The sequence below is a fragment of the Pecten maximus genome, chromosome 16 (assembly GCF_902652985.1).
Source record: "Pecten maximus chromosome 16, xPecMax1.1, whole genome shotgun sequence".
Taxonomy (NCBI): Eukaryota; Metazoa; Mollusca; class Bivalvia; order Pectinida; family Pectinidae; genus Pecten; species Pecten maximus.
In genome coordinates, this window is record NC_047030.1 from 15,182,560 (window position 1) to 15,197,939 (window position 15,380).

A 15,380-nucleotide genomic window follows, 5' to 3' on the forward strand; every position below is an offset into this window, starting at 1 on the left:
GAAATCAAGAAACAAAATACTTACCAAATTTGGCAGCATCCTGTTGGATGATCCGCGGGAATTTTCCTGGGAATGTCCTCGGGTAGCAACAGCTCTCTAACTGCCCCACAGAAAATTCAACATGCGTCTATACAATTCAAATCACACTTCCAGGTATGGTAGTGGAAATGATCGAGTTCATACCAAATAATTTTTAAATGTCCTGGTGTTATGGTGTAGCTGTATACGCGACGTGTTAGAAGACATTATAATAATACACACAGATGAAAACTTAGTATTGTTGATAAAACCGACCGTGTGTAGTCTTGCGTTTCATTGGTTCTATTGTTACCCGAGGGTGGATCTGATTGGGTATCGGGAGTGTGTGCAGACTAATGATCCATCTCGCTGGGTATAAATACACCTCTCCCCAGACGGTCCAGGTATGTATAGACACAGGTGCACAAGGTGTTGACAGCGACTCGTTTACATTGCCGGGTACACGTGGAAAAAATCACATGTTGGAATACCAACAAAGAAAAAATTTGAATCATTAAGGGTACATGTATATATGCACTTAATGATAACATTATGTATACATATTTTTTTAACAAAAAGCTTCATTATAAAAACACTGAAAAATATCATCGTTATAGAATTCAAAAGTTGTGAAGGATAGATGCTCCCTTAAATATTTTGATATGAACCTCCTTTTTCCGTTGAAAGGAGTCATTGAAATACATTAAACATCAGGATTTATAAACAGATGCAAATGTACGTACAATTGAAACTGCAATATAAACTGGCTATATTTGGATCATTTTCATGACTTTAGATTTAGTTGTCTTAATTATGAATGTCTCTTTTGCAGCTCAAATTTAATAAAAGTAACATTTCCCCCTGCATCGGAAGAAACCTTTCAATTTCATAATTATGGAATTATACATCAAATGAAAATATTGACAATGAAGATCAATTAACTTAGGTGCAAAGGACAAAATCTCCTTTTATGATATTAAGTATATGTAAAACAGAAGGAGATGATGTCATTTTGGTTTTGTACAAAATTCAATTACAAAGTTGAATATGAATTATACAACTATTGTTTTCTTTCTTCTCAAACCAATAAATTTGTAATTCTCAAATGTGAATAACATCCATCATGCATGTAGCATATATGATCAACTTGATATATAAATAAAATTTGCAAATTAAAGTCATTTTAGGAAAATCATGATATCTAACAACCTGGGTAGTTGATAATCAACATCATATTCCCCTGAAGCTAAAGTTCAAAGCTCTGTTGTACACTACAATGTAAAATGGAAATTCTCAAACAATCCAAACCAGCTAGGGCTTATTTCACTGGTTTAGGATAGAGTCTTTTTGCTTCAAAGAATATTAGAGACTTGGGAAGGGAATTTTCAGGAGAAAACTGTAAATGTTTAGGAATTGGCCAAAAGTATAAAATAATTTTAAATGTGAATGGGACATAATGTTGGCCCCAAAAATCCCTTCAAACCAAAGTTTTCCATCACAGAATTCAGTTAAGAGCTAGAGTACGCTATTTTTAGACATGTGCCGATAGATACCTTCAGATACTACTCCATTCAGTGCCCTGACTATCGATTCTACCTAAGGTGACCTGAGATTACCTCTGTGTCTGTCTGTCCTAGACAAACTTGTCTGACCTTATATGGAAGACACCAAGCTCGGATACTTAGAAGGTCAAAGGTCAAGGGTCAAATTTGTCTTTTCATTTACCTAGCTGGATTATCTATTTACACAGAAAGTCCTGGACTTCATTTATATTCATCTGAAAAAGTTTGCTTTGCCTGCTATCAGAGAGGACTGAGTACGCCATTGTACTCCACTATCTACTTAAACATGTACCCTATAACTTACCTTACAAGTGTTTTGCTGATAACTGAAAACTTTACTGATGCTTTCTATCTTTAGATTAATGCAATACACAACACTTGTACTCGTATATGTCATCTCATGAATATCACCAATAGCAAAATAAAAAAAAAAAAATCCGAAACTGGCATATAAAGCAGATTATAAGTACCTGCATGGGTAGGTTAGGTGTTTTATCAATTGGAATTCAAATTGGTATTTATTATTTATGTCAAAATTACTGAAAACATCAATTCTGAACATAAACCAAAAAAGGCTTCTTTATATCGAAAATTCTAATGGGGAAAAGGTGCTAGGGCAATTTTACTGCATTTCACTGTTCAAAAAATAAAAAATTGAGATTTATTCAAAATATCATATGTAATTAATTCTATGTGCCATGCATGCCAATAAGCATATGAGCCCAGGTTAAGCAAATATAGAAATCTGCATGTAATGTGACCAATAGCTTTATTTCAATTTCCCTATGTGAATTTTCCATTTCTGTATGGTAGTATTCCTCCTTCTCTGCCAGGCATCTACAGTATTATACATAACTGTTGAATTTGATACTGAAAGGCCTATTCCATATACACTGCACAATGTTTCACAATTTTTGAAAGATGCTGGACAGCTGACCAGCAAACCTACAACACAGCTTTTGACAACAAATTATGAGGATAAATTATGAGGAAGTTTTATTTTATTTCCCAACACATGTACAGTAGGAAGTCCAACATTTCTAATGGTCTTAAGTATATGCCTGATTGTTTCATTTTCACTACTCAAATCTGATTTTTCAGGATCTGACAATAAGATTTGACTTATATTGACTGATATAGCAGATGTAGCTCTGGAAGAAGATGCTAATTACCAGGACAGGAAAAAAAATCTGCATCACTGGTCTTTGGGCAAGTTAAGGTTCAAAGGTACATACCCAAAATTGAAACATAGCAGTTTAATCAAACTGATTTTGTAGTTTCATAAATTAATCTTCGGTCACGGTAATCAAGATTATGAGAAAATTTGCACTTGCTTTTCCTGACAAATGAATAATTACCTCCCCTGTCTAAGTTTTCATTTTAATGCTGTGCATTTAGAATTCTTGAAGAGAGAAACTGGTTTAGTTAATGATTACAATGATATGTCCCTTAGTTCATCATCTATAGCTTTATGTCTTTTTTTTTCTCTCAAAATACTTATTTATAAGTATTTCAAACCATAATTTTGCAAAATGCCTTACAAGTTGGTTTTAATTTTTAATGTAACCCAACAAAATGATTTCCTCATATTTCAAAGTGACATCAAGCCAATAAGATATTTTGATTTGAAAAGATATGTATGTTTTTATACCATAAAGGCCTTTTGAACAAGATGCTATATCCAATACATCTAGAAAGCTAAAAATGATGACCAGCTGGCTAATACAAATATGGATTAGGATCGATACACCCTGTAACTACCATAACTATAACTAATTTGATAGTGAAATGATGAATGTTAGGAATTATAGGTGATCTATCCAATCCACATAGTAATGCATAATTTCAATTACCTGATCTACACCCACTAACGCCTCCGAGGTATTACCTGATCTACATCGACTAACGCCTCCGAGGTTTTACCTGATCTACACCGACTAACGCCTCCGAGGTATTACCTGATCTACACCGACTTACATCTCCGAGGTATTACCTGATCTACACCGACTAACGCCTCCGAGGTATTACCTGATCTACACCGACTAACATCTCTGAGGTATTACCTGATCTACACCGACTAACGCCTCTGAAATATTACCTGATCTACATCGACTAACACCTCTGAGGTATTACCTGATCTATACCGACTAACATCTCTGAGGTATTACCTGATCTACACCGACTAACGCCTCTGAGGTATTACATGATCTATACCGACTAACATCTCCAGAGGTATTACCTGATCTACACCGACTAACGCCTCTGAGGTATTACCTGATCTACACCGACTAACGCCTCTGAGGTATTACCTGATCTACACCGACTAACATCTCTGAGGTATTACATGATCTATACCGACTAACATCTCCCGAGGTATTACCTGATCTACACCGACTAACGCCTCTGAGGTATTACCTGATCTACACCGACTAACGCCTCTGAGGTATTACCTGATCTACACCGACTAACGCCTCTGAGATATTACCTGATCTACACCGACTAACGCCTCCGAGGTATTACCTGATCTACACCGACTAACATCTCTGAGGTATTACCTGATCTACACCGACTAACATCTCTGAGGTATTACCTGATCTACACCGACTAACATCTCCGAGGTATTACATGATCTACACCGACTAACATCTCTGAGGTATTACATGATCTACACCGACTAACATCTCTGAGGTATTACCTGATCTACACCGACTAACGCCTCTGAGATATTACCTGATCTACACCGACTAACGCCTCCGAGGTATTACCTGATCTACACCGACTAACATCTCTGAGGTATTACCTGATCTACACCGACTAACGCCTCCGAGGTATTACCTGATCTATACCGACTAAAATCTCCAAGGTATTACCTGATCTATACCGACTAACGCCTCCGAGGTATTACCTGATCTACACCGACTAACGCCTCCGAGGTATTACCTGATCTATACTGACTAACATCTCGGAGGTATTACCTGATCTTCACCGACTAACATCTCCGAGGTATTACATGATCTACACCGACTAACATCTCGGAGGTATTACCTGATCTACACCGACTAACGCCTCTGAGGTATTACCTGATCTACACCGACTAACGCCTCCGAGGTATTACCTGATCTACACCGACTAACATCTCTGAGGTATTACCTGATCTATACCGACTAACATCTCTGAGGTATTACCTGATCTACACCGACTAACATCTCTGAGATATTACATGATCTATACCGACTAACATCTCGGAGGTATTACCTGATCTACACCGACTAACGCCTCTGAGATATTACATGATCTATACCGACTAACATCTCTGAGGTATTACCTGATCTACACCGACTAACATCTCTGAGGTATTACCTGATCTACACCGACTAACATCTCTGAGGTATTACCTGATCTATACCGACTAACGCCTCTGAGGTATTACCTGATCTACACCGACTAACGCCTCTGAGATATTACCTGATCTACACCGACTAACATCTGAGGTATTACCTGATCTATACCGACTAACATCTCTGAGGTATTACCTGATCTACACCGACTAACGCCTCTGAGATATTACCTGATCTACACCGACTAACATCTCTGAGATATTACCTGATCTACACTGACTAACACCTCTGAGGTATTACCTGATCTATACCGACTAACATCTCTGAGGTATTACCTGATCTACACCGACTAACGCCTCTGAAATATTACCTGATCTACATCAACTAACACCTCTGAGGTATTACCTGATCTATACCGACTAACATCTCTGAGGTATTACCTGATCTACATCGACTAACACCTCTGAGGTATTACATGATCTACACCGACTAACATCTCTGAGGTATTACCTGATCTACACCGACTAACGCCTCTGAGATATTACCTGATCTACACCGACTAACATCTCTGAGGTATTACCTGATCTACACCGACTAACATCTCTGAGGTATTACCTGATCTACACCGACTAACGCCTCTGAGGTATTACCTGATCTACACCGACTAACATCTCTGAGGTATTACCTGATCTACATCGACTAACGCCTCTGAGGTATTACCTGATCTACACCGACTAACATCTCTGAGATATTACCTGATCTACACCGACTAACATCTCCGAGGTATTACCTGATCTATTCCGACTAACATCTCTGAGGTATTACCTGATCTACACCGACTAACATCTCTGAGGTATTACATGATCTATACTGACTAACATCTCTGAGATATTACCTGATCTACACCGACTAACATCTCCGAGGTATTACCTGATCTATACCGACTAACATCTCTGAGGTATTACCTGATCTACACCGACTAACATCTCCGAGGTATTACCTGATCTATACCGACTAACATCTCTGAGGTATTACCTGATCTACACCGACTAACATCTCTGAGGTATTACCTGATCTACACCGACTAACATCTCTGAGGTATTACCTGATCTATACCGACTAACATCTCTGAGATATTACCTGATCTACACCGACTAACATCTCCGAGGTATTACCTGATCTATACCGACTAACATCTCTGAGGTATTACCTGATCTACACCGACTAACATCTCTGAGGTATTACCTGATCTATACCGACTAACATCTCTGAGATATTACCTGATCTATACCGACTAACATCTCTGAGGTATTACCTGATCTACACCGACTAACATCTCTGAGGTATTACCTGATCTATACCGACTAACATCTCTGAGATATTACCTGATCTACACCGACTAACATCTCTGAGGTATTACCTGATCTATACCGACTAACATCTCGGAGGTATTACCTGATCTACACCGACTAACATCTCTGAGGTATTACCTGATCTACACCGACTAACATCTCTGAGGTATTACCTGATCTATACCGACTAACATCTCTAAGATATTACCTGATCTATACCGACTAACATCTCCGAGGTATTACCTGGTCTACACCGACTAACGTATGCCTCCGAGGTATTACCTGGTCGAACCAGTCACTGACGTTCAGGCAGAAAGCTGGATTGAGTGGGGATGTAATAGGATTACATAGAGGTTCCCCAATAAGTCTGATCAGACAAGAGAAATACACATCAGGGAATTACACAGACATTAGTACTGTCAGGAGCAACTCTATAATTGTATTGTCTGATGGAACAGCAATACGTATTGGGCGAAACAGGAACATATGTGGGGTCGAAATACAGCCTGTTAGGGTCGAAATACAGTCTGTTAGGGTCGAAATACAGCCTGTCAGGGTCCAAATACAGCCTCTCAGGGTCCAACTACAGCCTCTCAGGGTCAAAATACAGCCTGTCAGGGTCCAACTACAGCCCGTCATATAAAAATGTCCCCACAAAGCTACAATGTCAATGTTCCAGTTTCACAAATACTCCTAATATGGTAAAAAAAAATGACTTATATAACAAAGGTTTGCTACAAAAAAAGTCAGTAAAGGAAAAACCAAACCAAACCAAACATTTTCAATCAAGGAAATTAATCCTCATTAAGTTAGATTAAGGAATTACCTGGTGTGTGACTGAATCAGGGGTCTGAAATGTCACTCTTTAGTTTATTTCATTTTAGAGGACTTGATACTACTATAACAGCTAATAGATAACTTATTTGACACTGGGTTCTAATTAGGAGATTTTCTCAAATTTCATCTCTATTGTCAGTAACATTGACGACTTCACAAATAGAACTTATCAGAATATATCGCTAATGAAACTGTACAATTTAAAGATGGTCCCTTAAGGATGGGTACTGACTTGTTTTGCATTTTTGATGGGCGTTGTAATTTCATTACCACATATTATGCATTGATCAAATCTATGACAATTTTATATCCGATATAAATAAGAGACCAAACAATCTGTATTAAATTTCTTTATTGGAAAACTGTATTGATACTCTTTTACTTAGAGCACTGCAGTCTTTCATAAGGTTCATGCCAGTTTCTGCAATATTTTATTCCCAAAAGAAGATAAAAAGCATTTAGTGATTTCATTATTTGTTAGGATAAAAAATTGGTGATCAACTTCCCACAAGTCTCAATTTCAGCAACACTTCAATAATTTGAAATATATCTGCCACAAGAATCAGTCATTTTATTGTAATTAGGTGAAGGCAGCATGGTGTAGTCAGTTCGACATTGTCACTATATTTAGGAACAGATATAGGCCTACATATATAAAGTCTTGTCAGACCACACAGAATATGACCTGTCATGTTGACCAATTATCATATCATAATTGATCACAAGTCGATTATTCATATGGGGAATATATATAGGTAAAACAATTGATCAAGGAAATTGGTCGCCAAGTTACTGAGATGAATTGCCAGGTGTCTGTGTGACTGACAAAACATGGTATATATTCAGTAGATAGGGATACCTGAAAATAAACGTTATCTCCCCCAACAAATAGCACTGTTTGTACATTTCAGTACATCTTCAATATTCAAATTCAAATTCCACTGGCTCTCATTATACACAAATTGCCTTTAATTGAAGGCTACATACATCACCTTGCAGATAATTCAAGATGTTTACTTCATGGCAAAACCATAACTTTATAATACATTCGTATATATAATAAACACCCCTCGCTGATGATACAAGTCTACCAATCTGTCTTGTTTCAGGAAAGTGTATACATATCTTTGATACAGATAAAAGAGTTGGTGTGGCAGAATCGCTGTCAATCAGACCAGCTTTGCATGGTTTGGGTGTGGCGCCTTTGTAATCTTCAAATGACATGTACTCAATGAGAGATGAATGGGTCAGTCATTTTTGTTTAAGCGTTTAAGAAATGGCTCACCAGTTGACTTCAATTTGTCCATGACTTGACAAGGGTGCACTGAGAATATATAAGACATAATGCCTCCGCTGCCACTTGACACCCCGAAACACATTTTGGTGAGGATCGAATCAGCAGGTCCTGAGATTACCTATAGTTACATTCATTAGGATGGGACGGGACATTTGGGGGCAAAATGTAAAATATAATATAATATATAAATATATAATATAAAATAAAAAGGATCTGTTGCATTTAGAAAAGGACATTAATTAAATTAATTAAAGTTATCTAAAATGACTGAAAATAGGTAAAACATTACGTTATTTTGTCAACACATTGGCTCAATATATATGCAAAATCTCTACATTGAAAACAATCAGTTAAAAAATATACATATATTAAAGAATGATTGATTGATAAATCTCCAATTTTATGTCTGGATATCAAACTTCACCACATGTGTATGAGGATTTATCTGACGGTTGTCATATTGATCTGGTTCTGGCTGAGTGCAGTGCACCTGTCGTCTGCACCAGAATTAATGTGTTTTGTATTTATACCATCAACACTGCATACAATAGAGCTAGGTTTATCAAAATGTGATCGCCTCTAATCAAACAAAGGTATAGCACAGGCGAAAAAAATAAATGTTAAAATCGTGGGTGTTCAATTCAACTGGCTGCGAGAAGATTTGTTAACACTAAACTGCACTTCCTGTCTGGTAGAGGTACCTGGTAAATAAACGTGACATCACAACACAAAAAATATATGGGAAAACCGAAATAATTTTAAAAAGAATACCACCGACCAGACAGCCTATGAAAATCCACTGGTTTTTCCTTGGTAGTTTGAAAATAAATTAAAGGATCAAGAAAATTTCATATTAAACATTTTATGTATTACAATTGCTTTTATAAGTGAATTGGTAGATAATATGCTGAACAAAAATATTCTGTATTTATCTGCAAATAAGCCCCTGCCCGCCAATAAGCATGCTTCATCATTTTTTGCATAATCATCAATTTGAAAGTATTAAGCTAAAAGTATAGTCCTCAAACAATTATACTGAGCTTTTACACTAGGAGATGGGTTTATTTTAGGATAACTAATACAGTAGTAATCTTTTACACTAAGTAAGGAAGCTTATCTGAGGATATTACAGTACTAAACTTTTACACTAGGAGATGGGCTTATTTGGGGATATAACAGTACTAAACTTTTACACTAAGGAAGGGAGCTTATTTGAGGATATAACAGTACTAAACTTTTACACTAAGTAAGGGGGCTTATTTGAGGATATTACAGTACTAAACTCTTACACTAAGGAAGGGAGCTTATTTGAGGATATTACAGTACTAAACTTTTACACAAGGAAGGGAGCTTATTTGAGGATATGACAGTACCAAACTTTTACACTAAGTAAGGGGGCTTATTTGAGGATATTACAGTACTAAACTTTTACACTAAGTAAGGGGGCTTATTTGAGGATATTACAGTACTAAACTTTTACACTAAGTAAGGGGGCTTATTTGAGGATATTACAGTACTAAACTTTTACACTAAGTAAGGGAGCTTATTTGAGGATATTACAGTACTAAACTTTTACACTAAGTAAGGGAGCTTATTTGAGGATATTACAGTACTAAACTTTTACACTAAGTAAGGGAGCTTATTTGAGGATATGACAGTACTAAACTTTTACACTAAGTAAGGGGGCTTATTTGAGGATATTACAGTATTAAACTTTTACACTAGGAGATTGGCTTATTTGAGGATATGACAGTACCAAACTTTTACACTAGGAGATTGGCTTATTTGAGGATATGACAGTACCAAACTTTTACACTAGGAGATGGGCTTATTTGAGGAAAACTGCTACAGGTCTTAACTTTCACACTAAGGAAGGGAGCTTATTTGAGAATAGATATGGTACTAGACTACCCTTAGGAGAGGGAGCTTATTTGAGGATATTACAGTCCTAGAGGAGGGGGCTTATTTGAGGATACCTACAGCAGTTCTAAACTTTTACACTAGGGAATGGAACTTATTTGAGTATGATACAGAACTATTTCTTTACAACAGGAGAGGGAGCTTATTTGAGGATAGGCAGGGATTTTGTATTTGTAGGTCCTGAACATACATTAGTATAAATACGGTAATTCCTGTCTAGGTGAGCAATGCCATTAACTGCACCAAGCAACACTGATGATTTATATATAGATCTGATATTACACATGTACTGGAGTAATTGACATGCTATATCATACAAAAGCCAATAAATGAAAAACCAGCAGGCCTGAAATAAAAATATCTGTTTCCAGAAACCCTCCATAGCCTATAGTTATGGCTCCAATTACTTTATATCCTACAAGTTTAAGGCTCCAAATAGCTTTATATCCTTCAAGTTTAAGGCTCCAAATAGTTTTATATACTACAAGTTTGACGAAGTAAAACAATTTTTTTTTCAATACTTTTATGCTTTCTGTTGAAAATTCTGATATGAAAAATAACTTTTTAGCCATTTTCTTGAAAGGCATCCGTATTTATGAAAATGCAGCATTGTAAACTTTTCTATTTGGTCTTGAGTTCATGTTAAATGACATGTATGATTATGATAATCAAAAATATGTTCCTTCGGTTTAATTATTAAACAAATCACTCAATTAAGGTTAATTAATAATTATCAAGAAAAAAGATTTTTTAACCAATCAATGCAAATCTTTATTTTCAAATATTTTATGTGGAAGATCATATTTTTTTTATCTTTGCTTTCCTTTTTAATGTGAATCTGTTTCAAATCTGTTTTGAATAAGCGGAAGTACATATTTCCGATTTTTTAATAATCTTGAACAATTTCTCTCATTAGAAACACCCTAGAGATTTAACATATTTGAAGAGATACCTGGATGATCATTAATATAAGTAATTTTTAATGTGATTTCCTGTAGACAGAAGCATTCCATTGCTTTATAAAATAATCAATCAGTATAATTAATCAGCTATCTTGTATTATTAGTGAAAATTAATTATTTATAATTGGTAAATATATATATTAAATGGACTATGGATGATAAATGAATTTATATTACCTTAAGCAGTTCCTCATCTTCCATGAACATGTTAGAACCATTGATGAAAGGTATACAATGTATGTATCACAGCCACACATATAGCGGAACATTTATTCAGACAGAAAAATAAAAAAATTCCTGTAGGCCTGTAAGATTTACCTCCCTTTATACATTTCCCCAGTGTGTTAACTTGGTGCTGAACACTCCCTTAATCTGTTTCCAGGTGTTATCTACATTTGAAGGAAGAACAATGAAGAACTTTAATGAAGGGGACAGAAGCAATGAGAAGGACTGGTTTTTATTTTCATTTTGGTTGTTTTTTTTATTTGTTTTTCAATTTTTTCCTCTTCATTGTCCCTCATCATCATTTCCCTCCTCTGTCCCTAATTGGCCTTACTTTGTCCCTCCTCATTGCCCTCCTCTGTCCCTCATTCACTTTGCTGGTTCTTCTAATCACTCAAGCAATTTAGGAGGAGGCCCAATAAGGGGGGGGGGGGGGGGGGGCAGAGGAAGGGCAATGAGGAGGCTAACATGATGGGAATTGAGGGACATATTAGGGCAATGAGAAGGAGAGACAATGAGTAGTAATAAAAAAAAGGGCAATGGGGACGAGTGACAGAGGAGGGGAGATGAGGAATAGATGATGGGCAATATTGAGGGACAGAGGAAGAGCAATGAGAATGAGAGAAAATGAAGAGTAAGGGCAATGAGGAGGATGGACAATGAGGAGGAGGGACAATGAGGAGGAGGGACAGAGGAAGGGAGGTGAGGGATAGATGATGGGCAATGTTGGGGGACAGAGGAGGAACAATGAAAAGGAGAGACAATGACGTGGGACAGAGGAGGGACAAAGAGGACAGGAAGGACAATGTGGAAAGACAGAGAAGGGTAATATGGAGGGCAAGAGGAGGGGCAATGATGAGGAGACGCAGAGTAGAGTTAATGAGGAGGGGCAATGATGAGGAGGAGACGCAGAGTAGAGTTAATGAGGAGGGGCAATGATGAGGAGGAGATGCAGAGTAGAGTTAATGAGGAGGGGCAATGATGAGGAGGAGATGCAGAGTAGGGTTAATGAGGAGGGGCAATGATGATGAGGAGCCGCAGAGTAGGGGCAATGAGGAGGGGCAATGATGAGGAGGAGATGCAGAGGAGGGTTAATGAGGAGGAGGAGATGCAGAGGAGGGTTAATGAGGAAGGGCAATGATGAGGAGGAGATGCAGAGGAGGGGCAATGAGGAGGGGCAATGATGAGGAGGAGATGCAGAGGAGGGGCAATGAGGAGGAGGAGATGCAGAGGAGGGTTAATGAGGAAGGGCAATGATGAGGAGGAGATGCAGAGGAGGGGCAATGAGGAGGGGCAATGATGAGGAGGAGATGCAGAGGAGGGGCAATGAGGAGGAGGAGATGCAGAGGAGGGTTAATGAGGAGGGGCAATGATGATGAGGAGATGCAGAGTAGGGGCAATGAGGAGGGGCAATGATGAGGAGGAGATGCAGAGGAGGGTTAATGAGGAAGGGCAATGATGAGGAGGAGATGCAGAGGAGGGGCAATGAGGAGGGGCAATGAGGAGGGGCAATGATGAGGAGGAGATGCAGAGTAGGGTTAATGAGGAAGGGCAATGATGAGGAGATGCAGAGGAGGGTTAATGAGGAAGGGCAATGATGAGGAGGAGATGCAGAGGAGGGGCAATGAGGAGGGGCAATGAGGAGGGGCAATGATGAGGAGGAGATGCAGAGTAGGGTTAATGAGGAGGGGCAATGATGATGAGGAGACGCAGAGTAGGGGCAATGAGGAGGGGCAATGATGAGGAGGAGATGCAGAGGAGGGGCAATGATGAGGAGGAGATGCAGAGGAGGGTTAATGAGGAAGGGCAATGATGAGGAGGAGATGCAGAGGAGGGGCAATGAGGAGGGGCAATGATGAGGAGGAGATGCAGAGTAGGGTTAATGAGGAAGGGCAATGATGAGGAGGAGATGCAGAGGAGGGGCAATGAGGAGGAGGAGATGCAGAGGAGGGTTAATGAGGAAGGGCAATGATGAGGAGGAGATGCAGAGGAGGGGCAATGAGGAGGGGCAATGATGAGGAGGAGATGCAGAGTAGGGTTAATGAGGAGGGGCAATGATGATGAGGAGACGCAGAGTAGGGGCAATGAGGAGGGGCAATGATGAGGAGGAGATGCAGAGGAGGGGCAATGATGATGAGGAGATGCAGAGGAGGGGCAATGAAGAGGGGCAATGAGGAGGAACAGAGCAGAGCCAATATGGAAGGACAGATGAGGGCAATGAGGGACAATGAGGAGGGACAGAGTAGGGGCAGTTTTGGATGAGGGCCAATGAGGAGAGGCAATCAGGAGGAGGAGAAAATAAAGGAGTATGGTGGAGCAGGACAAAAAGGAAAATTCTGAGGAGGAGGAGGAGGAGGAGTGGAATAGGAAGGGAATGCTCTATCTGTGCAAAGATGAGAGAGCAAGAGCAGGAACATTGGCAGGAGGACAGCAAAAATGGAAAGGAGGATGTGTAAGAGAAACAAAAGGCGGAACAAAAGTGGCAGCACATGAGATAGAGGAGAAGGTGGGAGTCCTTCCAGTTTGATCCAGTAAATTGGATCATAATATAGCAGAAGTGGATAGCAACAATGTAGTCAGTTATAGGAGGGTAGAGCAGGAACTAGGGCAAGACAGGAAAAAATATGAAATGATGACAAAACTTAATCAATTTGAATTGAGGATGAGGGGAGGAAAAGGATTTTTTAAGGAAAGGTATTTTTTTCTATTGTAAAAGTATCTGAATGTTTATAGGGTCAGTCCATTACTGTTGTATCTGTGTGTTAAGTGACAATGTAAGTTGACAAGTCTTGGCAAAAGACGAAGGTGATCTGATTACTGATATAAGCACAGGCGCCTGATACAATTAATTTCCATATATATTAATTACTCTTGTTACATTGGCTGCTATATACTTATTATGTTGGTTATAAGCTGATGATGCTGAAGATGACAAGTATTGTATTTATTCTGCTACAGCTGCAGAGGAAAGCTTAGATTGTTGCGAGATAAACCACTGGATGCTGAATACATAGAGCCACACGCTGTTAAGATCGCTTACATTACAGACATAAATCCTCTCCGCCAATCAATACCGAATGTGTCTATTCTCCTAGCACAGGTGACGCGCTTTGATATACTGTGTACACTGACTCACAACTTCAGGTAAGACAAGAAAACAGGAATACCAAATAACTTACCTTTCACAAGGTTCATCTTGCACTCGTTCCCAGCCATAAATATATTCTTGTTAATATTTCTAAATTTCTTCTGATCTCAAGATCCGCATTCAAGAAACAACATCATTTGATCAGTTGACACTACATGAGTCTTCCTCATGATCCGTTATAAACATGCACACCCACACACTGACGAAAATAAACCGACAACCTGCTAGCGTTACTGTCCGTAAATACCATGTTTACATGGAGGTGTGCTCGTGTGTCGGCATTAACTGGCTCATCATCTTGTATTGTAATATTCGCCTGTGCAATAATGTCAGCCAGGGACACAGTTAATAGTCGAAATCGGCTGTGACCTTCGTCGTGAGCTACAAGCGTCGCACGCGGAATGTCTCGCGCACTATACACATAGACGATTCCATTTATGATAAAGGGTAAGAGTCTCGTGTTCGTGGAATCAATAAACTGTGATCGGACTCTAAATCACTTCATTGACGAGCATTCTTGTTTGTTAGAGATTCTTATCTAAAACAGTAAAATAAAATAAAAAATGCAGGTAGTTTTAATTAATATTAATTATAATGCAGATGCATTTTGTTCAACACGTTTTTTTTATTTAGATATCGGAATGAAGTAAGAATATTATTTATGAACGTTTTCAAATTGTATGCAATTAATTCAGATAAGAAATAAAAGAAAATATCAAAAATC

The 15,380-nt window shown here is 38.4% G+C and overlaps 1 protein-coding gene across 4 annotated transcripts in view; it reads right to left on the reverse strand.

Annotated features, from left to right (window-relative positions):
* The window catches only part of LOC117344904 (kazrin-like), a 110,591-nt gene extending 95,556 nt beyond the window's left edge, over positions 1 to 15,035 (reverse strand). For 2 of the 4 annotated variants that reach the window (XR_004536286.1, XM_033907781.1), the window contains exon 1: positions 25 to 310. Coding sequence is in view for 1 of the 4 variants with exons in the window: in XM_033907782.1 (XP_033763673.1) it covers positions 14,688 to 14,724 (37 nt within the window). In the remaining 3 variants the exon portion in view is untranslated. Of the gene's footprint in view, positions 1 to 24; positions 319 to 14,687 lie in introns of those variants that run through there. The other 2 variants (XM_033907782.1, XM_033907786.1) reach the window with 2 other exon arrangements.
* Between the last annotated feature and the right edge of the window lie 345 nt (positions 15,036 to 15,380).